Source organism: Gymnogyps californianus, chromosome 1 (genome assembly GCF_018139145.2).
Source record: "Gymnogyps californianus isolate 813 chromosome 1, ASM1813914v2, whole genome shotgun sequence".
Classification (NCBI taxonomy): domain Eukaryota; kingdom Metazoa; phylum Chordata; class Aves; order Accipitriformes; family Cathartidae; genus Gymnogyps; species Gymnogyps californianus.
In genome coordinates, this window is record NC_059471.1 from 93,204,762 (window position 1) to 93,229,436 (window position 24,675).

At 38.6% G+C, this 24,675-nt stretch overlaps 1 protein-coding gene across 1 annotated transcript in view; it reads right to left on the reverse strand.

Moving 5' to 3' along the window:
• Positions 1–12,709: 12,709 nt before the first annotated feature.
• The window catches only part of CFAP47 (cilia and flagella associated protein 47), a 363,098-nt gene continuing 351,132 nt past the window's right edge, over positions 12,710–24,675 (reverse strand). Inside the window, 2 exon segments of the mRNA XM_050891106.1 lie at positions 12,710–13,424; positions 23,701–23,869. Coding sequence (XP_050747063.1) covers positions 13,203–13,424; positions 23,701–23,869 — 391 coding nt within the window. The 3' untranslated portion in view covers positions 12,710–13,202.

Consider the following 24,675-nt stretch of genomic DNA (forward strand, 5'->3'; position numbering starts at 1 on the left):
TCCAGAGACTAAAGCAGTTTTCACTCCTCCTCCTCGTGATTTTTTTCATGGCTATTTAAGAGCTGGGCCAAGCGGCCATCTGTTTGGTTGGGCCTGCCTTTGCTATTTAGGGATCCAGCTCAGAGGCGGGGAAAACTTGCCTTGGGCTGGCTGTCAGACTGAGGTACCAAAAACTCTCCCCTCCTGGCCTCTGCCTGGCTGCCTTTGCGGGACAGCTGATCTACTGATGGGGTGCCTCCTGGACAGCCGCACTTGGTAGAGCGACGTCCTGCAGCAGGTGGCAATCAGTGGCCAAGTTACCCCAAAATGTCAAGCTCCGAAACCCGAACACCTTGCAGCACTGAGTGGAGAGCTCACTACATGCGTGCGCTCTGGCTGTCTCATGGGCTGTGTACATAAACTAGAGAGATTTAAGTGTTAAGCATTTCAGTGATTAAAACCAAATCACCATTTTATTCACTTGCCTGTTGCAATAGTCTCAAAAAAGAGTTCTTCACGTCTCTTACTTGTCCTTATGGAGGAGCCATAAGGTGAAAGTTGAGCTATTTCTGTTTCTTTTTAACTACGAGAAGTACCAAACACAGAGATAAAATGCCATGCTCAGAGTTTAGAGATGACTCCCTGTGGCTTCCCCGGGAAGGCGATCATCCCAGACACCCAATTATCTTGATGATACACATCTTGTATGAAAACGCTCATCACCAATGCAGTAGGATTGGTGGCCCTAGTGAACTCTTAACTGTATCATGACCTGTTGTGTCATGGTACATATGAAGTGGCTACTCCACTATTAAAATCTGTGCGGCCATCATGACTTAAATTGGTAGTCTAGGAGCTTTGGGTGCACTTCAGTCCTCAAGATTTGGACTTCTTTCTCTTGAACTTTGAAAACCACAGCCTCCATGATCCTTGTTCAACCCTGCATAAAGACTCATGCAAAGACATGCCAAAAAGACCAGGGCCTCAGCTGGTGTTAAATTACCAGTGCAGAGTGCCCCACCTGCCACTGAAATACAGCTGCATGGTGCAAAGCAGTGACAAGGACTTGGGGGCTGCTTCCTATCGCAAATGTCCACAGGAATTCAATCACAAAAAAATATTTTTCTTGTCCCTAAGGCTATAGTTCATTGGCTAGTAATCTTTCTGGCCAGTGGTCACATGTTCAATCCTCCAGAGCCTAATTGAAGCCTGTTGCTGTCAAGCCACTGCTTTGAGAAAAGAACGAGAATGAGCCTGGGCTCCCCAGGACTCTCTAAATCTGCAGGCAGTAAACAAGTCTAAGGCCTTAAGTCAGACATGCGGTCAAGTCATAGGAACTATGCCATTTTTACCAACTTCCTACAAGTCTGTCTTGACACCCAAAGGGACCCTTACAGCAGTTCTTCCTCTGCTTCACTTGTAGTTGCCACTTAACAGAGATTGAAGTGGAAGAGCCTCCAGCTCTAACGCCATTTATCTCTTTCACACCCAGGCCGTTAACTGAAATACAGGGACCTGCAGTTTTTTCTGATAAGAGGAGAAATTGATGATGAAAAGGGGCATCTGTGACATGAAATCCAATTTCTCTGAAGACAACAGGAGACAGGATCTCAGATCCTCATGCCCTGTTTCAGCCAGGACCCCCATCCCCAAGGACTCACTCCACATTGCCCTGCCAACGAAACTCTTGTATCTGCTTTTGCCATGTCTTGCTTTCCACTCCTCAGGTTGTGCCAGAGAGGGTTTTGATTGAATATTAGGAAAAATTGCTTCACCGAAAGGCTTATCAAGCATTGAAACAGGCTGCCCAGGAAAGTGGTTGAGTCACCGTCCGTGGAGGTATTTAAAAGATATGTAGACATGGCACTTAGGGACATGGTTTAGTGGTGGACTTGGCAGTGTTAGGTTTACGGTTGGACTCGATGATCTTAAAGGTCTTTTCCAACCTAAATGATTCTATGATTCTTCATGCTTTACATGGGTTCTTCTCAGCCAGGTGTGCCTTTAGTGCGAGCAACCCTTTGCGCAGAATAACAGTAACATTGCATATATTGAGTTAAAGTTTTTTTACAGTTACTTCATAAATGAAGGATAATGGTTCTTCCTCTTCTCCCTTGACCTTCAGTTTTAACAGGTCCTAAAGGAACCCGTTTTCCCATTTGCAGTCAGGTGCTGGTCAGCCATTTGAGCTCAGCAGCTGCAGCACAGCTTGCATGCGTGGTAAATTACTTGATAGCAGCCTGTATTGCCTCGTTGTGATTTTATACATGGGAACCACATATGCACAACCCTCTTCTGCCTCCTTGTTTTCAGTACTCTTACACCTTGCTCCTCAACCTCTTTAGAAGTCTAGTATGGTTTTGCTTTCTTTTCTTAATTTAAAATTACAGTCCTTTCAAAATGGAAAGTGTTCAGGGTTTGCCACCACAGCATGACTCCAGGAGGGGGAAAGTGGGCAGAGACCTGTTATGTCTCCCTACTCAGGCCTCGTTTCTTTTTGTTGGTTTCAGTTTGCCAGTTAGTTTTCTAGCTGAGCAATTTTATTTTAGATGCTTGAAAACATATCAAGTTTGCCAGCAGAGTTGAACAGCATGGCCCCAGTGCTGTTCCCAGCAGCAAAAAATCACTTGCTGGTGTAGCTCAGGACCATTCTTAAAACAGAATAGGCTGTGTCACCAAAGGTGTCGTACCAACAAACAAAATGTATTTATCACTTTTCCAGTAAGTTGAGGCAGTTCTTTGGCATCTTGTTCAACCTTCTAATGAAAATAGATATGTTAGTAAATGTTGCATTAGGCCATTACTTTGGAGATAACATGATCTGGAGATACAGGCAAAAGTGTTAAGCACTTGTTGGTAGATGAGAGTAAATTAAGGCAAAGTTACAAATGGTGCCTCTATAGTCTTAGTGTCTATAGTTTTCTACCCAATATTCATGACATTTTATTTTATAATTGAATTGTATGAGGATATAGTGGTATTTATTCTTCTGTGACACTGAGAAATGAATCACTCATCAAATCCTACAGAAATCTGGGGTACTGAATTCTGACAAAGTCCAGGGTGTTTTTTGTTTCTTTCTTCTAGTGTGAAATTGTACCTGTGATCTGCACCCCCTTAAGCAGAAAGTGCTACAAGATGACTCTAGGCGTGCTGACCTCTCTGGCACCTACAGCTGAGGATCATCTCCACTAGGCATGTTAATTAGTTGCTAGAGTAATTAACTGGAAGAGCACGTAATCAATGCCAGATGTTTTGGGGTTGTTTTTTGGATTGCAACCGCTCCTGGGTTCGCAAACTTATAATCCTGGTTGTTTTGCCCTGGCAAGGCCAAACTCTTCTTCATCCGGTCACCAGTTCATCAGCACTTGCTTGTGTTCCTCCAATCCCAAAGCTGTGATTGTATGACCTGACCACGCCACCACCCCCGCCCCCATCACTTCTGGTTCAGTATGCGTTAGTTTTGGGAGAGATTGAAAACTATTGGTTAACTTTCTATTTCGTGTTGTACACCCACATTCTTCTTCCTCAAAGAGATGCTTTTGCCTGGAGGAAGAAGCAAAGCGATGTGTCAGAGTTGTATTTACATGTATTTACATGCTAATGTTTAGATACATGTAATATTTACGTAAAGGAGAATACTGAGGGATGGAAGGTGGTATTTGTGTCAGTAACTGTGAGTGGCATCTGGGGAGAAAGCTCTGCTGCTTCTTCAGGTTTTATTGAACATTGCAGAGTGGAGATTTCTCATTTTTAGTTTATTTAAATGATGATCATTATCTGCTCACAAGTTCAACACCAGTTATTTCTTTATGTTACCTTCACACTATGTTAAAAATAGTACTCTCTTGAATGCTCTGGAACTACATTTCCTAGACACAGTTATATAGTGTGTCAAGATACGGCCTTGCTAAATTTGTCCTGATATGGGCTTCAATTACCTTGTATACTCCCTGGAAATGAACCAAATGCAGTGAAATTTTGTTGGGGAACTGAGTTCTTCTTAACCACCTGACTGTCTTTTGTCCATCAAATGACATTACTAAATCTAAGTTTGTCAGATATAGGTCTGTTTGATTTAAGGGGGGGGGAGTATTTGGGTTTTTAATTGCTCCTCTTCAACATTATGAACGCAGTGTTGTTTCTTTTGAGCTGGTAGCTGGTGGTGTTAGACCGCTAATGTGCTTTTATTCTTGGGAGCCATTCATTCTTGCACCCGCATCCTTACAGACTCTCCCTCCTCACTGGCCTCCTCCCCTCCAAACTCTCTCTCAATCTGTTTTTATGGAACTGTGCCACTGCCACAGTATTACACTGCAGTTAAGGGCTATTCTGTCTTTTCTACTTTACAGCCAGAATAACAATAGTCCTCCTCTCAAGGTGCTGTTCCTTGGCAATATGGTTTTTATTTTGTTTCTTTCTATAAGAGATTTGAACTATGTTTGGTATTTATTTATTTTTATTGTTGGACAATTTCTTTGGCTGATTTTCCTTGATGCACCACTGGCATCTGCACTGTTCCTTCCCCCAGTTTTACCATAATTTTTCTTACTTCTTACATTGTGACAGAGATACTGTCATAGTGTTGACAGTCCTGGCAGATGTCTGTGACTGGCCCAAGTGTTCCTTAACACCTGCTGATTTTTTCCTCCTGTTTCTAGTTTAAATAATCCTCCATAACCTTGTCAGTTTTCTATGCCAGCTGTCTTGTCCTACTTTCTTTAAGGTGGATCTATTCCTCACTTACAAGCTTTCTCTTCCCAAATAATTCCAGTGAGCCCTCCACATTCATATTTTCCCTCTTCATGCTGCTTTTAATTCATTAATTCGCTGATAATCTACCTAGCTGATTCTGTCATTAATCCTCTCTGTTAATAATAATTTATTTTTTTACATTTTGAGAAGTGATAGGAACTGCAGCCAACCGTCATTCTAGATGCACTAGACGATAAGGAAAATCTCCTCCCAAGAGCAACACCACAATTCACTATCATCTATCATTAGTAAGCTAAGTAAGCTAAATGCAGATTTCCTCTTTGTAATTTATTCCTGTTAATACAAACCTGGGGAAGGGGTGCAGAGATCATTTGCAGCATGCTCTGAAAGTTAAGACAAGGATTATATCGGACCATGGATTGATTATATTTAAAGCCATGGGACCCCCAGCGGCAATATCACCCAGCTGTTCCCTCTTATTTACAGCAGCACAGCTCTGGCTTAAACACTGCTACTGATCTTGGCAGCTGTAGCACCACAGCACAACGGGGGAGCAAGGGGGAGGGAACCTCCAGCCAGCTTCATTGCATCCTTTTGGCCTCGAGGGTCCAAGGTAGGAGCACAGATGGGTATCGTAATTCCAGACACCTCCTGCCACTGAACTCAAGGAGTTTGACTTCTGTGACCTGCAAATGACCAAACAGCTCTTACAGATGTTGCACGCTCAACTAATAATATTTTTAATGAGCTAATCTAGTGTTTCTGCAGCCTATTTGTGTCTCAGTACAGTAGCACCATGTCATCTAGCAATTAATCCCTGATGGGGCAATGATCATAGCCACTGTGTTTAGATACTGTTCTCTAAGGGAAAAGAGGTTTCCTAAGAAATAATTTCTATACAATATGATTTCTTTACCATGAAGATTTAATTTTATAGCTGTGAACTTTCTTGTCTGTGTCGCCCCTTCACAACATCTCTTCTATGTAATTTAGATTCAGGTTCACTAAGAACTGTTTCATAATGATGAATAACTGGTAGCTGAGCACAGTAAGACTCAGACCTGGGCAAGGTAGCCTTTTTTTGGGTTGGATTTTTTTTTAAGATAGCAAACAGTAGGGCAGAAATAAGACAATGATAAATGGAATGCAAGTACCAGTTAATGCTAGCCAGGTAGCTGCATGGCTCAGAAAAGCATTTTAAAATCAAAGGTTTTACATTTGATTGCAACAGTTTATGCCAGGAGCAATGCAAGACTGCTGAGTCAGTGCTGTCCATGTATTTACCACATATTCAACCCGCTACCCACGCGTATGCTCTGAATTTTGAAGCACACACCTGACTGCCTGCACATTCAGCTTGACTTTCCAAGTGCACAGTTTTGCAAGTGTGTATTTATTTTACATTTCAAGGAATAAAAATAATCACTATTTTATTCTTACATTAGATGTATATATGTTAACTCCATAATATACCACATATTAGAGAGAACTATTTGTAAATGGACTTTGTATGCTGGCAATACACACTGGTGACCTGCTATCTTTGGGTTTGTTTTCTCCATTGATATTAAGCAGTCAAAAGTGTTTCAGATTGTCGGCAAGGGTGCCCAGTATATTAAATGCTGGATCCCAGGTATCAGTCATGACACTTATTATGAGGGAATTGGCTGATGTAGTTGCCAAGCCACTCTCCATGATATTTGAAAAGTCATGGCTGTCCTGGTTTCGGCTGGGACAGACTTAACTCTCTTCTTAGCCAGTACAGTGCTGTGTTTTGGATTTAGTGTGAGAATGATGTTGATAACACACTGATGTTTTAGTTGTTGCTAAGTAGTGCTTATCTTCAGCCAAGGACTTTTCAGTTTCCCATGCTCTGCCAGCAAGCAGGTGTGCAAGAAGCTGGGAGGGAGCAGAGCCGGGGCAGCTGACCTGAACTAGCCAAAGGGGTATTCCTTTGTCAGGTGAAGTCCCCAGCGACTGGAAAAAGGGAAACATTGCACCCATTTTTAAAAAGGGTAGAAAGGATGACCCTGGGAACTATCGACCTGTCAGCCTCACCTCTGTGCCTGGGAAGATCATGGAACAGATCCTCCTAGAAGCTATGCTAAGGCACATGGAGGACAGGGAGGTGATTCGAGACAGCCATCATGGCTTCACCAAGGGCAAGTCCTGCCTGATCAACCTAGTGGCCTTCTATGATGGAGTGACTACATCAGTGGACAAGGGAAGAGCTACGAATGTCGTCTCTCTGGACACAGCCTTTGACATGGTCCCCCACAACATCCTTCTCTAAATTGGACAGATGTGGATTTGATGGATAGACTGTTCAGTGGATAAGGAATTGGCTAGATGGTCGCATCCAGAGAGTAGTGGTCAACAGCTCAGTGTCCAGATGGAGATCAGTGACGAGTGGTGTCCCTCAGGGGTCCATATTGGGACCAGTACTGTTTAATATCTTCATCAATGACATAGACAGTGGGATCGAGTGCACCCTCAGCAAGTTTGCAGAAGACACCAAGCTGAGTGGTGTGGTTGACACGCCTGAGGGATGGGATGTCATCCAGAGGGACCTGGACAAGCTCGAGAAGCGGGCCCATGTGAACCTCATGAGGGTCAACAAGGCCAAGTGCAAGGTCCTGCACCTGGGTCGGGGCAACCCGCAGTATCAATACAGGCTGCGGGATGAAGGGATTCAGAGCAGCCCTGCGGAGGACTTGGGTATACTGGTGGATGAAAAGCTGGACATGAGCCGTCAATGTGTGCTTGCAGCCCAGAAAGCCAACCATATCCTGGGCTGCATCAAAAGAAGTGTGGCCAGCAGGTCGAGGGAGGTGATTCTGCCCCTCTACTCTGTGCTGGTGAGACACCACCTGGAGTACTGTGTCCAGCTCTGGAGTCCTCAGTACAGGAAAGACATGGACCTGTTGGAGCAGGTCCAGAGGAGGGCCACAAAAATAATCAGAGGAATGGAACACCTCTCCTATGAAGAAAGGCTGAGAGAGTTGGGGTTGTTCAGCCTGGAGAAGAGAAGGCTCCAGGGAAACCTTATTGTGGCCTTTCAATACTTAAACGGGGCTTATAAGAAAGATGGAGAGAGACTTTTTACCAAGGCCTGTTGCAATAGGACAAGGGGTAATGGTTTTAAACTAAAAAAGGGTAGATTCAGACTAGATATAAGGAAGAAATTTTTTACGATGAGGGTGGTGAAACACTGGAACAGGTTGCCCAGAGAGGTGGTAGATGCCCCATGCCTGGATACATTCAAGGTCAGGTTGGACGGGGCTCTGAGCAACCTGATCTAGTTGAAGATGTCCCTGCTTATTGCAGGGGGGTTGGACTGGATGATCTTTAAAGGTCCCTTCCAACGCAAACTATTCTATGATTCTATGATTCCATGATACTTAAACCTAAACAGTACTAGAAAAATGCACCTTATACTCATCAAAGAATATGGAAGTTTCACACCTCACCCTGAAGTCTGTTTATTAACAGGTCATCAGGAATCTTTTTTTTCATAGACTAGTTTCTTCAAAACAAAAACCCATCTTCTGAGATGCTGTTTTTAGAGAAGCTTGTGGGTGGAGGAAGTTGTTTCTTATGTCTTCTTTTGAGAATGACAATTGCAGGTTTTCATTGATTTGCAATGTACGTTTTGCACTTCAGTATTATATAAAGTAACCAGGACTGAGGAGATGTGGAGTCAGGACGCAGCTATCCTTCACGCCTTATATTCACAATATCAGGCCTGTAGGCTACAGCAAACATACCCTGCAAACCTGTTATTATTAATGGAAAAACTGAGCCTTTGATTTTTGTACAGATTGGTAAATTGGATCTCATGTGATGAACACCAACACTATTCATTTAATAAGTGGCAGGATTTTACTTTGTTGTCTTACCCTTCTCTATACATCTGATTTTCTTTTGTCACTTAGACTTGGGCCAAACTGATGTGGTGGCATCTGCTGTGTACTTGTATGGTGGGACGAGCAGGGAGTTACCAGGTTTTCCACTGACAGAATTTTTTTTTTTTTTTTGGCCATGAGAAACTGGAAACTTTGCAGAGAAGAGGTAAATCTGTGAACAAAGAGGAAAAAAAGCTCAAAGATTCTCCTTGCCTCATGTCTTTCACTTTATTTCTCTAGCCACCAAGCAGTGCTTTTTGGACAGACTTCTGTGCAGTGACCTTGGCATCCATGTCCTGCCGTGACCTCACCACATCATTATCATCATGCCATGGTCTCAAAATATAAAATATCCTACTATAGGAAATTTGACACTATCAGCATTACAATAACTGCAGTAAAGTAAACTGCAGAAGAATATGTTTCATGTCAGTGGAAGCAGAAAAGCTAGTAGATGAATTGGATTCCTTTTTAGATGAATCTTCTATGGATCAGCAGGTTTATTCGGAGTTACTTAAAAAGCAGTTAACATTCCATTAGCAACAAACTGTGATCTGTGTCAGCAGTAAAGCACTGTTCAGTCATTTATTTTAGAATGAGCAGTCACTGCGGGAGAAATAAAATTATTAAACTTCTCATAAGCAAATAAATAGTAAGGCAAAGCCAGGGATTTTCTTTCTTATTCTAAATATTAAGCCTTCCTCCTAGGAATATTTATTAATATAGAACAATTTTTTTTTTCTGATGTTTGCTATATGCAGGATGAGTCAGAAGTTTCCATTTCTTCTGACAGTTTGGGTTTGTGATCAAAGAAAAAAAAAAGTGCATGCTCAGATTTGGCTGCTGCCATGTTATTTTATTCAAGTAGGAATATTGTTGGTTCAGCATTATGTCCTCTGCTAACCTGGCTTTGGCACCAAAGAGATGTCTTAAAACAATACCTTTTCTTGCAGCTAGCAGTAGAAATGTATATGGCCCCATGCCCCAACAGGCTCTTTACCTGATCATGATTACTTTCTGTGCTTAAAGCAGTCTTTATGTCTCAATTCTCCGGACTCAGACAAAATCTGCACTGACACAGGAGTTAATGTTAGGCTCTTATTATTCTTGAAGGGCAAGCCTGATACTCTAAAATCTTTTTATAACTAGTGAGATCAGGTATAAAATAGTCTTAGAGTGCCATTGATACCATGGCTAGCCAGACATGAGTAGAACAAGCAATCTTGAAATCTTCTGAGTTAGGCGGCAGCAAAACCCACTCCAAGCTGAGCTGCTAATGGCAGGCATCCTAAAAACATTTCCATGTTATCCTTGTGTCATTCTCCTATGTGGTATTGTGCCAAATAAAGCTCTGCCAAACATCAAACAATTAGAAGTTTGATTGCTTTTGTATTGTTTTGAAGGTAGTGCTCTGACTGTACAGTCCTGCAACCCCCTAGGGCAGATTGCCCCCACTACTGGGCATGTCACATAAAAACAGGAGCTCAATAGTTGCAAAAGCTGCACACTATTTTAGTAATAAATTTAAATGTAGACCCCATTCCCAAAGTAACCAGTTCTACATTACACAATAATGTTGCTTCATAAGGTTTTAATCCTTTTTTAAATTACTCCAAAAGATGAATCATTATAGAAAGACATAAAGAGACAAGGGAGGAAGAAATATAAATAAACAGGTGGTGACTACACTGGTTAGCCACTAGTATTTCTTGTAAGCCAGTAAGAAGCAGATGCACAGCTGGCTCGTGTCATGTAAGACTATGATTAAGACATTGGCCTTAAGTGTCATATTAACTTTGAAAAACTTCTTTTATTTTGTGATTTTGATATTTAGATATATCAAAATATGTAAGTGGGGTCAGTACAGGTAGTTTTAGATCTCTAATCAAAATTAGCAATTAAAAATGAAGAGCTATTATTTACAGTAATAACCAATATCCCCCCATTTCCCTGAGATTCTGCTGTAGCTGCACAGATTAATGTGAAGGGAGATACTCCTTTTTTCATCCTTTTCAGAAGAAAAGGATCCTGAAGGGTGCTCTAATGTGAAGGAACAAAGTTATTTTTTTTTCTCTTCCAGAATGGTGGGTCCAAAAGCTTTGGAGTGAATTCTCCAAGTTTAAATAACAAAAGCAGCATTTTATAATCTTTTCTCATGTCAGTTCTTTACTTCCATGAGTTGAAACTCCAAGATTTTCAATATAGCTCAGTAATTCCAGTAAAAAGGAGGGAGCAAGTAATGAATAAAACTGATCATTCTGGAAATCTTCCAGTGCTGCTGCTTAGAAACAGTTTTTTAAGATATATACTTAGAATTAGCCCTTGCATTATAAAGAATACAGTCACATCACTGACGGAAGTGCAAAGCATCAAGCCAGGAAGTAAAAAGGAATTTATTTTTAATAGACAGTTTATATAGTCAGTGTAATCCATAAATGCATGCAGATAATATGTAAAACATTGTGGATGTTACAACCACACAGATACAATGGTCTTTATTTAAATCACTTTTGCAAGTATGTTCTTAACATCAGAAGAAATATTTTTAGTTCTGTTTAAACTGTAAGAAATAAGAAAAATGCAATACATTTTTAATAGTAGGTACAAATTCAACTGATGATGGCATATCTTGGATAACTCATGAGTGACCTTGTACACACTGAAAAAAAACTGTAATGTGGTCCAGAAAGCATAGATTATGCTTCCCTTTTAAGACAGATAATACAATTAAACTGCACCTTTGAAAATGCTCCTCCGATAATATTTACCTATGGATTTTTTTAATGTTTGAATGTATGACGGAATTTGAAAATCTACTACCTGTAGCAGCAAGTACAGGCAAGCAAATCGTGAAATAAAATTTCTGGAGTGAGCACCATTTAATTGTTGAGTGATTCACCCATATGCCACCTGCTAATCCATCTCTGACAGAATTACAAAGTTTTGAGCATCTTGCAAACAAGTGTCATTTTAAACAGGAAAGCAAAACTTCAAAAAAGCGAAACAAGGCAAACAAAGCTTTTACAGTCGTCACTGAAATATTTCCTGAACACCAATAATCAGTTGTGAAACCATTGCATATTTCTGATCCATAAATTCTGATTTCTTACAGTCAGAGAAACACTTGCTTCATTTATATATGCAGATAGAGCCTTCCTATGAATTCTAGCTGTATTTGTGGTCCCAGTAGCATTTAAGACAAATATTGCAACAGCTTCTTAACGTCTTTTAGATATATACCAGATATCACTATTGACAGTATCTTTCCTGTGTTGTGTACTGAATTTGTAAGGCAGATTTTATTCTTGCTTCAGATTACCTGGTTTCTGACCAAAATGGGGCACACTGCATTTAAAAGGAGACCTTAAACAGTGCCATTGCTGTTTTATATGTTCCCAATGTTTTCTGTAATAGCTTCTCTAAAATGTGTGGCATAAACAAAATCCTCAAGCACATTGCGGTAAAATGGTTTTATTGGTGCTCATTTACACTGACCTACATAGGCTGTTCTCAGGCTCCCCATTCCTGAGCAACGATGCTCATTCTGTATTTGTGCCAAGAATGCACTTAATCTGTGCCAAGCCATTTTTTTGTTAAAATACATTCTGCCATCAAAATAAAGGCACAAATACAATTTACATTCTATTAGTAAAATCAGGAGAAACAATCTCAATGAAGAAAGAAGGCAGGAGTTACCCATCCAGTGATCTTACAAAGCATGTCTGCATAGACCTAATTTTCCACATTACATAAGAGCAAAGAAAGCCTGAATACCCATCTAAAGTCACCTGTGGATGGGAAGAATGGAAATGGAAACAGAATATGAATGGCACCTCTGGTTTGTTTATTTTAGGAAAAAAAGTATAATCTGGCCCCATTCCCCACTGACTTTTCATAGCCTTCTGTATTTCAATACTCTTAAGCACTCTCTAAAATTTACTCAACACAAAAATACTGAGGGAGGACATTTTATTTTCATTCTATGTTATGTATAATTATCTGAGATTTTGCAGTGTTATGGGATGAATAAATCAGGATTCTTATCTTAGACAAAGCAAAGATGTCATAATTAATGCAATTTGCCAAAGCAAGAGAATCTGAAAGGCACTCAAGCTCTGGACATATGACGTAAACATGTTTCATCTTAGCAAAATATTGCAAACTTTGGGTAAGGATTTTATCATGAAAGAGATCAGGGATTGGTTTTGCTTGCTTGGTTTGCATGGATGTAATACGTTGAACATCACACAGAAGGTTCATTAAAGCTTCCTATTAAAGTCTTACTAAACTAATATCCCTTAGAAAGCAAAGCATTTGTTTGAATTCCCCAATTTTCAAGTATATTTTCTCAACTCAAAGTTTTTTCTCATTAGAACTTGCTGACATCTGAATGATATACATAAACTGTTAGGTAAGCATCCAAAATCCCTCACAGAAAAATAAGAATATTACTAGAGCTCAGGCACTCTGAATCTTCCATATAAAGCATACAATCAATGCATATCATATCTGCTTTAAAAAAAACCAAACAAAACATATCCTCTTTTTCATCTGCAGAATTTATTTGACAAAAGTGTCCTCCCCCACCAAAAAAATAACTGATCATAACTTTCTCTGTTTTGTCCTCAGGACCAAAGGTGCCCCCTTGATTGGTGAGGATACTCCAGTGGTTGTAAGTTTCAGATTTTCACGTAAAAAATTGCGCTGTCGAACTGTGGCTGATCTTATGTAACTGCTATTAGAAACGACTTTTGCTGGCCTTGTAGGTGGTATGGTCTGTGGAGGCAGTCCATTGATTTCATACGTCCACTGCATTGACTGTGTCTGAAAATAATGGAGACATAAAAAAAAAAAAAAAATCAGTGATCAAATACCTTGAAAATTTGACAGTGATTTACCATGCTACATCGATTTCAAAAGATATTTATCCTTTTCCATGTAAGCTACTGGAATAACACAGAATGAGAATTGCACTCCTGGAACACAGAGAACTAAAATCCCATTTAACTTTATTCAGGACCAGGCATAACAAAGATGAGAAATTTAGCTTCCTGGCTGATCTACAATTCCTTTTTTATTTAGTAAACCCCATAGCTCTGTATGTTGTTCAAAGGTAATTATTCCATAGTACAATATAAATGCCTCAGGTCTATACTGTAGGATTTAATTGCAGCTCTGGTATTGGTAATAATAGTATTATCAAATGGTGGAATTTTTGTATCAAAATAATGAACAAAACTAAGAGAAAAAGACTCTGAGTATGCACAAGAGAATTGCAGCTTCATGTTGAAATCTCTAGTTTGAAGAATATGTGAATTGAAAATGACACTCTTCATTTGCCTTCTGTTTATAACTGGTCTCTAGGAATGGAGCATATGTTTCTATGTCATGTCTTGTAATGCTTGAGTACTTGATTCTTACTGAGTATGTGATTCTTATTCTTACTACACATCCCATCTATCCATCCTTAAGGAGTATTATTTCTATGCATATGAAGGCTATACTGCTGTCTATCTCCCATGTTTCATTTGTGTCCTGAAGCAGAATTTTGGTTGCTAAAAACTCATGTGTAACTATTGCAGATCTTTCAGTCATTTTTCTTTCAAAATGTATCACTTTAGTTCTTGAAAGCAGGTCTTTATTCCAAGTCATAAGCATTTTCCTGTCATACGAAAATGCACGCATAGGAAAAGGTCTATTCGTGGTTTTCAGTTTTCTGTTCTCCTTTTCTTTTAAAAAAAACCCACAAACAACAGAAATATTACAAAATCCAAAGATTTCAAATGATGTGTCATCATGTCCAGCTTTGTACTATGCAAAAGAAAGACAAAGTATTGCATGCCCACTTTAGGCATGCACTGTCATCTATGCCTTCGCACTCAGCGATTGGAAATCCCAGGTTTTATGTTTGGGGCTTTTTTTGCTTCCAAGGCAAAACTTGTAGGGAAGACTGAGTAAAAAATATGGCATGATGTAGGTCTATTAAAATATATTTATACAAGTGAAATTTTTTTTTATACAGAACACAGAACATAGTGCATGTGCATAGTACCTGCGTACATAGTACACAGTACACAAAACACACCAGACGCTATGACTTTGCAGCCTCAAAGCAGTGGAGTCATGCTTAATAAGTGGTATTTCCAAATTCTCAAGATCCGCCTTTCCACTTTTGGCACAGCACTGCAATCACACAGCCGTGCTGCTGGTGGTTCTAGAGCAGGTTTGTTGGTGCTAGGGTTTTGCATCATGCTGCATTGAACTACAGAGACATGAGCTACAGAGAAAGGATCACCTTTCTCTCCTGCTTCAAGTCATAAAGATTTATCGTTACAACAACAGCTGTGATTTATGTAATTCATCTCCCATTTAAAACTAACTTAATCCTTAGAACAATCATTCGTAGATATAACCATTACACCTAACATCAGTGTCATTTTTCATCCAAGGAAACAAAAGGTCAGAAAGGCTGTGTATACTCTCAAATCGATCTGGAAATCAGTGCAACAGTCAACCTCAAAGCTCACGAGTTTTTCCCTCAAGCATTCAGTTAACAGTCCAGCTTCCGACATGGCTGGCTTTGTGGCCCATTTGCTCATTCCAGTTTGAGAGCTCTGCTTCTGCTTTGCTGCTGGGCATGTCAGTACACCAAGCAGATTTGGCCTATAGAGCAGAGCAACCATATCCACACAAATTGTGACAAATTTTCACATAAATGCTATCAACCATCTCCAAAGCATAGTATGTATATTTGTCTAGTTATTTATTGCATTCTGTCAATTAATTATGGTCTAGGTAAAGCACTACAAGCGCCATAGGGAAGAGCAGTCAACCTTCTCCGTCTCGAACCTTCTCTACAGTCATCCCGTAATTATAACAACATACAGAAGAGAATAAAAAGGATGTTGAAGTGGCTCTCTGAGTTTACTATGTTTTGTTAAATATCAATTTTATATTTGGCACTGAAAAAGTTTGAATCAATGATGTTTGCCTTTGTTATCTTTCACATGGTCCTTCCTATTGCTCTAATTGTTACCCTGTCATTGCTAAAGTATATTTAAGGGATATCATTGCAAGCAGTTTTGCATTCATGTTGCAGCTATTCAACAGGAAGAAGTTTCAGACCATTAACTGTAAACCCTTTGACACAGGCTTTGTTCTCTGCTATGTACTTACACAGCATTTACACTATTTCACATATAGGCTGCATAAACTTACAGCTCTTAAATGTCATCACCATCTGAATCTCTTAATTGTGGTGCTTCTTGTTAGACAACTGGTTTTAACCAGTATTTTGGTAACTGAATATGTACTTTTCTGTGCTAATGTTGAAAGAATAGGTGGCTTTTTTTGCTGTGTATTTTTAAAGAAACATTTTTTAAACCCTCTACTTTAAAATTGGCAGTACTGATTTTACATAGTGTCTTCTGAATGAATTGCCTTATTCAAATAAGATTAGTAAGCGTAAGATCTTAATAGATATTTCACCATGCATGCATAATTTTTTAAACTTTCATTACTATTCTGCTAAAATCAAAATGTAATTTAAATTGAATATTATTCCTGTGTAAAACAGGCAGATTAACTCATCTTTATTCTCAACCTTATTTAATACTGTGAAATGATCTAGTAACTCTACTGACTGTAAAGATAAAATCCAGCAAAAGCAGGTGTGACATGGACCAACATCAGTATCTGATGTCCAAAGATAAAGTTGTCATTTAAGAAAAGTAAATCACTCTCCAGTTAGCTAATTGTTTTATTAACTTCAGTACAAGATGAAATGCTTTATCTTTCTTTAGTATGCCAGATGAACAATTTAGTTTAAAGAAAATTTAACCTCAGGGTCATATTCACTGTGTGCAAGTCTCATTGATCACTTCAAGGCCAAAGATCTGGTAGGTGTTTCAGCCAATGATTTAAACCGAGTATCAAGTTACTAAAAAATCATTTCTGTTCATGAAATCCACACATATTGTAACTTTACTGTCTATAGTGTTAGTAATTGTTTGAAGTGAGATTTAAACAAAAGTGGTGGGCTATGCCACCTCTCAACTTCACTTATCATCAGCATCAAACAATTGATATAGCCTTCTGGGTAATAATAACCTTTTGCTAATTTCCTGTTTGCTATACGAATATCCTAGATTGTATGTTCTGTGAAAAAAAGTTTGTGGCTTGACTTGGTGAAAAAAGCCACCCATTCTGTTGCTGCTGTAGCCTGCGTCAGGTGTCGTTCTGTGGCAGGAGAGATTGCTCTTTCCCTGGTGGAAACTTATTGGGTTCAATGGGGAAAATGTTGTGGGCGTTATCACATGAACCCTTCAGATAGGATCCATCAAGCTAGAAGAAAAAAAAGAACCATAATAACAAAAAAACCCACCCTAATTTATCATCTTGAACTATGGTAGTCCATCTATTGTAAATCATGTGCTATCATCCAAGACAGCTGGAGACAGTCATTGTGAAAAAAATTGTGCATTTATGTACTGATTTACTGAAAGAAAGACTCTTGTTTTAGTTCAGCATTTTCTGCTAAAGGGCAAACAAGTGTTACACAAATGGAAAAGAGTTACTGTAACTGTCAACATAACTGGAGTGCTTTCTTTAGTGCTAGAACCACCTAGAATTCAGTAATTCTCAAGACAACCTAGAATTCAGTAATTTTCAGAAAACCTTAGACACCCACAAATGTCTGTTTTACTAGAATATTTAATTTCCAAGGGCAAAATATTAGGTTTTCAAATGCTGCTGAAGCCATAAGTATTTTCTTCAGGATAAGGCTGTATAGCTTAACTACAACAACAGTTCTAATCAATGTGAAAACTGCAGCAAGAGCAAGTCTGCCAAGTTTAGAATCCGTGCAAGTGCCTCGAAGCTGCTGCTTTGGGTTTCCAGGTCAGACATGTTTCAGCAAAGGAAAAGATGGATCAAGTTTCAGACTTTTCTGGAGTGGTGGAGAGGAGAGAGAGAGACTTCGAAAGGTCATCTATACGTGACCATTTAATTATGACAGAATATTTGCCTTACAAGCTATATTTACTTGCCTAAGAAGTGGGCCAAAATTTCCCAAATCAGAGGAACTCTTCCTATGCTTAAGGCAGTACAATTTATTATATCAAATTTGGAACAATTCTGATACTAGCACTGGTAGTAACAAAGTCTAAAGATGAAGGTATTGAATCACGACAATCCACACAATCTACTAGAACAGAAATATAAAAGAGAGTCTCTGTTAAGAAGATATATCTAATATAAACATAGGTATTTAAGAATCCCAGGCTCCCTGCGATGCATCTCTAGGCCTATTTCAGATGCAATTTAAGAAGAAAGACCAGACCACAGTCTGAATGTCCTTGACAGTCTGAGGGAGGATTTCTTGTTGAAATGAATGACTTCCTGTTATCAAAATCTCAAAATTCCTGATGGATAGAATCTAATTAATTGAAGTGTGACAAGAGTAATAACTTGGCTCACCTGGCTGGAGTAATGGCCATCTGCAGAGCTAAATCTTTCTGAAGAATATTTTGAAGAATTCAAAAAGGAGATGCATGCTGTCACTTTTTATTAAATATCATAAGTTATTCAAGTAAGTTATTTAACCATCTTGATGGCTGACTGAGTAATGTTCATGAAGTAATTTATTCAGCAAATACTGGTAACAGTCACCAAATAATTTATATAAAAGTATATTTTTTGGTATTCAACCCTTTCTTACAGATGGCTCATGATTCATAGGATTAATTTGCAGAACACAGATCACCCGTGTGTATTCCCTGTAGGCTGGAAGTGCTACTGAGTTACATGCTAATTAACTGCCAGAGAAATCTATGTTACGAGGGCGTTAAATGTTGGGAGCAAGTATCAGGAATTTTAAGGTAAATGGTATTCCAATTATCTTCCAGTGTTAACTCAGGAAAGTCCAAATAAAATCTGCAAGACTTCCAAATAAGTTAAAACACCGGAAATTACAGATAGTGAATCCAGTATTCCCTGACCCTTAATTTATACTGCAGTGGTGACAAGAAAAAATGACCGATTATGATCAGTGTATACAGAATGAAATTAAATCAAACCTTTATATGAACTGTGGAAGGGAAGAGCAAAGGCAAGAAAACTCGTGGATCAAGATAAAGACAGTTTAATAAGTGAAGGAAAGGCGGGGGGAGCAACAAAAAACAAGTGATGCAAAGGCAGTCACTCACCGCCTCCCACAAGTAGACCAATGCCCAGCCAGGCTCTGAGCAATTTCTAATGAAGAAGATGGCTAACAATCATTTTCTTAGCTTAGAGGAACATTTCCAGATAGAATTAAAGGTGGCTTAATTGACTTCTGCAGTTCAAATATTAGATGTTTCACAGCATTGCTTAGATGTAGTACAACAATTTCTTCAGGGCTGGCAATGGTCTGAATACCATCATACAGCAACGGTTCCCATATCGTTATCATCTTTTGGCATTATGAGAATTATAGTCTCAATAAGCAAAGTAACCTTTCCTCATGCTCGTGAATCAAAAATTTTGAGTATTGATTCTGCACTCAAAATCTAGTGTTGCTAATTATAGGATGTGCTACATTCACTGCCTGTAATGAACTTTCTGGATCTCTACTTTTAATCATGAAACTCAGGTCAACATCAACCAGCAGCAAGGGACACAGGTGATGTCTTATTTAATGTGAAACTATTTCAGTTATCCTATTATTAACTTTGTTACATTTTTCCTTGCTCATTCTGTTTAAGAGATACAATTTAGAATAATATCAAACTATGGTAATTAACAAATCTACCAGGAACAATGCAGAACGTATTTTCACCAAGCTACTGAATATGTAATAGTACCATTTGCTGTTAAGATATGCAAGTTTGCATAGACAAGCTTAGAAAAGCCACACCTGGGTACTGTGGTTTGCACACTGCATCATTTATTTCCAGAACAGCATGACAAATGGGTTTGATATGCTATCTTCCATAGGCTAAGTTAGTGATTATTCAGTAATAAAGGTGCACAAGCCTGACTTCTGGAGGGCTTGATAATGTTACCTGCAATCTGGTTCACTCTGACATCTATTTTATCATTTAAGACTTATTTTGTGTGCCTTCTGCTTTAGAATATCTCTGAAGTCTCACCCATGAATTACAAAGCAATTGCTCAGGTCTCCAGCTGAATTCAGAACAGTGCAAGCAAATTAGCTTTAAGCCAACTTGAATATGCCCTTTTCCAAGGATTTGCCAGCCTCCAGGCTGCTCCGCCTTGTGCCTGGCAGTGATTCCTGTCCCAGGAAGCCTTCGCAGAGCATCCCCCCCAGCTGCATCTTGCCATCCTTAAGCTCTGTCGGTTTTCTGTTCAGCTTTACTGGCACATCACAGCCTAGCTCTGAGATGTCAGTGCAGTTGAGGAAGTCCTTTTTTTCCTCACAGCACTTTATAGCTTATCTAAGAAGCATGCTGTCCTCGTTTTGGCTAGGATAGAGTTAATTTTCTTCTTAATAGCTGGTACAGTGCTGTGTTTTGGATTTAGTGGGAGAATAATGTTGATAACTCTGATGTTTTAGTTGTTGCTAAGTAGCGCTTATCCTAAGTTAAGGATTTTTCAGTTTCCCATGCTCTGCCAGCAAGCAGGTGCACAAGAAGCTGGGAGGGAGCACAGCCGGGGCAGCTGACCTGAACTAGCCAAAGGGGTATTCCATACCATGGAATGTCATACCCAGTATATAAATGGGGAGGAGTTGGCTGGAAGGGGCGGATTGCTGGTCAGGCATTGGTCAGCGGGTGGTGAGCAATTGCATTGTGCATCACTTGGCTTTTCTTGGGTTTTACTTCTCTCTTTTTTTGTAATATTCCTTTTCATTACAATTATTATTATTATTATTATATTTTTATTAGTTAGTATTGTATTTTATTTTACTTCAGTTATTCAACTGTTCTTAAGTCAACCTGCCAGTTTTACTTTTTTTTCCTGATCCTCCTCCCCACCCCACTGGGAGGGGGAAGGGGTGAGCGGGTGCGTGGTGCTTAGTTGCTGGCTGGGGTTAAACCACGACACATGCTCTCTTCACTGATTTATCATTAGCGGTAATACATTTTTTTTTCAGTTAGAACTGTGCTGTTTATGAAGGCTATTATAAATGTGGAAGTATGGTTATGGAACAATACCTATTTAAAAATGCTCTTCAGGCACCGTGTCACTGTTTCTTACTTGTAGCTCGACTAAATTACGATGTTCTCTTTCACAGCTACAGAAACAAGCATGATTATTTTCTTTATTGGCTTTTTATTACATTTCATTCTTTGATCTACAGAAATTTTTAAAGTAATTTTCTATGTCACTTTTGCAAAATTAAGATTCCTAACAGCTATTCCAATAATTGTCTAACTTCAATTGTTTTGATATGTAGTTGACTGAGAACAAAAGTTTTAATGATAGTTAAAGAACATTTAATTGCTTCAGCAAAGTAATTAAGGTCTGCCATTAATAAACTCTACTGTAAGTTTTCATTAATATTAAAGTCTTAAAGAATCCACAAAAAATCCCACAAAGTACCTGATTTGTGTGCAGAAAATATAAATTAGGCTACATTATTTCAATTACATATATACATTCAGTTAATAAAATGTACACACTAAATTCTGGTAAAGACAAATTGTAATCTCTTAACGCTAATTAGCTCCTCAGGTCTGGGTTCTCAGCAGGGCAACTAAACAAAAAATTTTGCATGTACAATATTTGGATTTAATGTTTACAACAAATGAGAAAAAGATGACTGCAGGATCTTTCTCCATAATCCTAACCTCCCATTTTACTTTACAACACAACAGTAATGACCAACATAAACCAAAAAACTTACACTGTCATCTCTGCTACTTTACAGCCTAATTATCACTGTTCATTGAAGCACACAAAAATGACAGTTCTGCTACTCACTATCCATAGAATTTAATCATAAAAATACGTTAGTGTTAGGACTATGACTTTACCCTCAGAAATGCAAAGGAAATTCTACAGCAAGAGTGCTGTAGTCCTTTACTACAGCAGCAGCAGAAGAGAGGCGACACTGTAAAAGAAAAGAAACTTCCTTGCTGTTTCTAAAAATAGCACAAAGCCTCAGCCAGTATATTGGCTAGAAAGGATATGTGCAAGAGAGGTTCTTCAGTGTTCGGTCAAATATTAATTGCGTTTCGCCATCTCCATTATTATTCCCCAAATAAGAGTGATTTAATACTGGTTTTGCCATCTAACTAAATCTGTCTCCCTCAGGTCACTAATGAAAATTATTTCAACTAACAGGAAAGCCAGAAATGAGTATCTGGTATTCTCAACATGTCATCAAGTCTTATTTCAGGTCAATGTTGAGAGCGCAGCAGCAGAATTACACACAGTCGTAGATGCTCTGGCTTACATTAGAACTACAGGAATGAAAGCTTGTGTGGAGAGGAAAGGGGGAAGTCCAGTGTACACAAAAGGACTATCAATAACAGCAAAGAGAACACAAGCCTCATTAAAACATTACTGAAACAACTTAATACTTCAATTAGAGTAAGAATGTTAGAAATATCTCTAACATACTGTGATGGTGTAATATTGGTCCAAATTGCACTTAGGAGCATTAAGAGTCCTCAATGTATTTTTGAACGTACAGGAATAAGATGTGATCTGACATGTATATGTAATATGTATGAGCGACTTCCTACACCCACACGCAGTACCAAAGGTGGAGATGTAAAGAGCCGTCTGCCTAGATCATAACCAGAGACCGAGGTGTGAGTAGATGCAGGTTAAAAATCCAATTACTCAAAGCCCATCTGTACTGATAAATTCCTAAAAGAAAATTTTGGATTACTGACTGAGTTCTTAGAAAGCTAATAATAATCTTTGACCATCATGTTTATCACATTTCGGACAAATTTATTATGTTAAAGCTCTTTGTTAGTGATGGAAGTTAAGCCAAAGACAAACATGGCTCGTACATTTACATGTGTCATGCCTAAAAACAGGAGTTCAGTTCCAGAACTACATTAGAAGTTTCTGAGCTCTGTCGATGTGTCATATAGCATTATGTAAATATGAAAGAATACAGAATAAATTCAGTCAGTTATTTTCTTTTTCAAATGGAAGAGCGATAAGCATCACTGCTGTTTATGTAAAAAGACTAAATTAATCAAATATCTAATACGGTAAAAGAAAATAAGTAGGAGGGATTAAAGGGCCTTCTTGTTTTTCCAGGATTTGAATTTCTTATTCACTGTTGTACAAGTTGTCACTCAGAGAGATAAAACACTGTAGTCATTTGCCATGCATCTTTTTATCAACTTTGTTTTGAACATTTTATTTTTTAAATCAATATTGCTGTTTCATTTCTAATGTAGTAGCCTGAAAACATTGCCAGCATGCAGTGATTAGATAGAAAGTGCAAACCACGATTTGTAGAGAGTTTGGGGTGTTTCCTGCTGCTGTATGTTTTCGACAAACAGTTTCCTTTTAAAGAATGACTTAAAATTTAAAAATTAATTCGTGCAATAATAAGAACATTTTTACTGCTGAAGGAATAAATGTCTTCAAATGTTTCCTGACCTTCAGACTTACAGAAGCTACTTGGCTACAAATTCATTTTGTTTATTTTGGAGCTTGTTTTTAAATAGTTATTCCTGGCCTTGTGTTTTGAAATTCTGCCTTCTACAGTTTAGTATGTAGCTTCTAGTGCCTTTGATCCTAGGAGATATAATACAAGTAAAATCAATAACCTAAGCCTCACATATTCAATTATTCATATATTCTCCACCAGTTCTTAACATGATTATTTTGATTCTCTGTGAAAAGTCATTCTGTCATGTTGTCTATGGAGTTGGGGCAAATGTATCAAGATAAGTGTCTGTCTCTGGTGATGATGGCAAAGGGATAACATAGAAATTATAATGTGTTTTTCCAGCTTATCATGAGTTAATTTTCAAAATGTTGGTTTTTTTCTTGTCCATTGTGAATAGTAGTAAAATAATCACAGTACATGCATTCGTGTGTTTCAATGCTGCTTTTTTGTATGGGATTTCTTTTTTTCCTTCCACTCCTGAAGGTATATTTGTGTATTGCATTCAGAAAAGCTTACCTGGATTACAAGTGTTGCTGTATGCTTCTTGCCGTACATCCTTGGCTTGAATCCCACTGTTATATGGGTTCCCACAGTGCCTGCTGGAAGAAGTTCTCCAGCTTGCGGCACCACAAGGAACTCAGGATCGCTGCCCGCCAGGAAGTGCGCAGTGAATGGCTCTGGGTACCTATGGAAAAGCACACGAGGCTATTGTGCCTTTTACAGTATCTTAATACAATTTATCTACAATTTAACATTTAGGCCACCATGTGGCATGACTCAGGAAACTTGGCAGCCCATGGAATGTGTATAGAATATTAATAGCATTCTTACTTACAGAATAAATATTCTGTAGTAATTATTTACATTTATTCATAAATATTTATAATCTTTATACACAGGGACCTGCATACTGGTCTTCCATTTCAAACAGACTTACATGCTATTATAAATATTACAATAACTACAGAATAATGATAAAATTTGCCACTAGAAAGAAAAGAATCATCTGACCTGTAAAGATATAATAATAGTGATAGAAATAAATTCCATGTCAGAGTGAAAATCCACTTTTCCTATTAAAAGCCCCTCACTTTTCCAATCTCTAATCAAATAAAACTGACAAGCCACCCATTTTATTAAGTTTTATGACTAGAACTGAATTTGCAATCTGGTGGAGTGTTACTAGATTGGGAGGGAGTTCTGAAAGCCTTGAAATGAACAGATGGAAAATAATAATTTTCTATCACTGTTTTCCACATTTTTCATATCCCATAAGCTACACACTTTAAGATACTGCAATAATAATAATAATTAGATTCCTCTATCGATATTATTGTATATCTCTTATCTCGAAGAATTTCTGTCACAGGTACTGCAGATCTTGTCTAATTGCTAGTTTCATGGCAGTACTGTTGAACCAAAGAAAATGTCTTTTTCCTGGTAAAGACAGTGGCTGAGGACTACAAAACAACCTTGGGCCAATCCCAAACC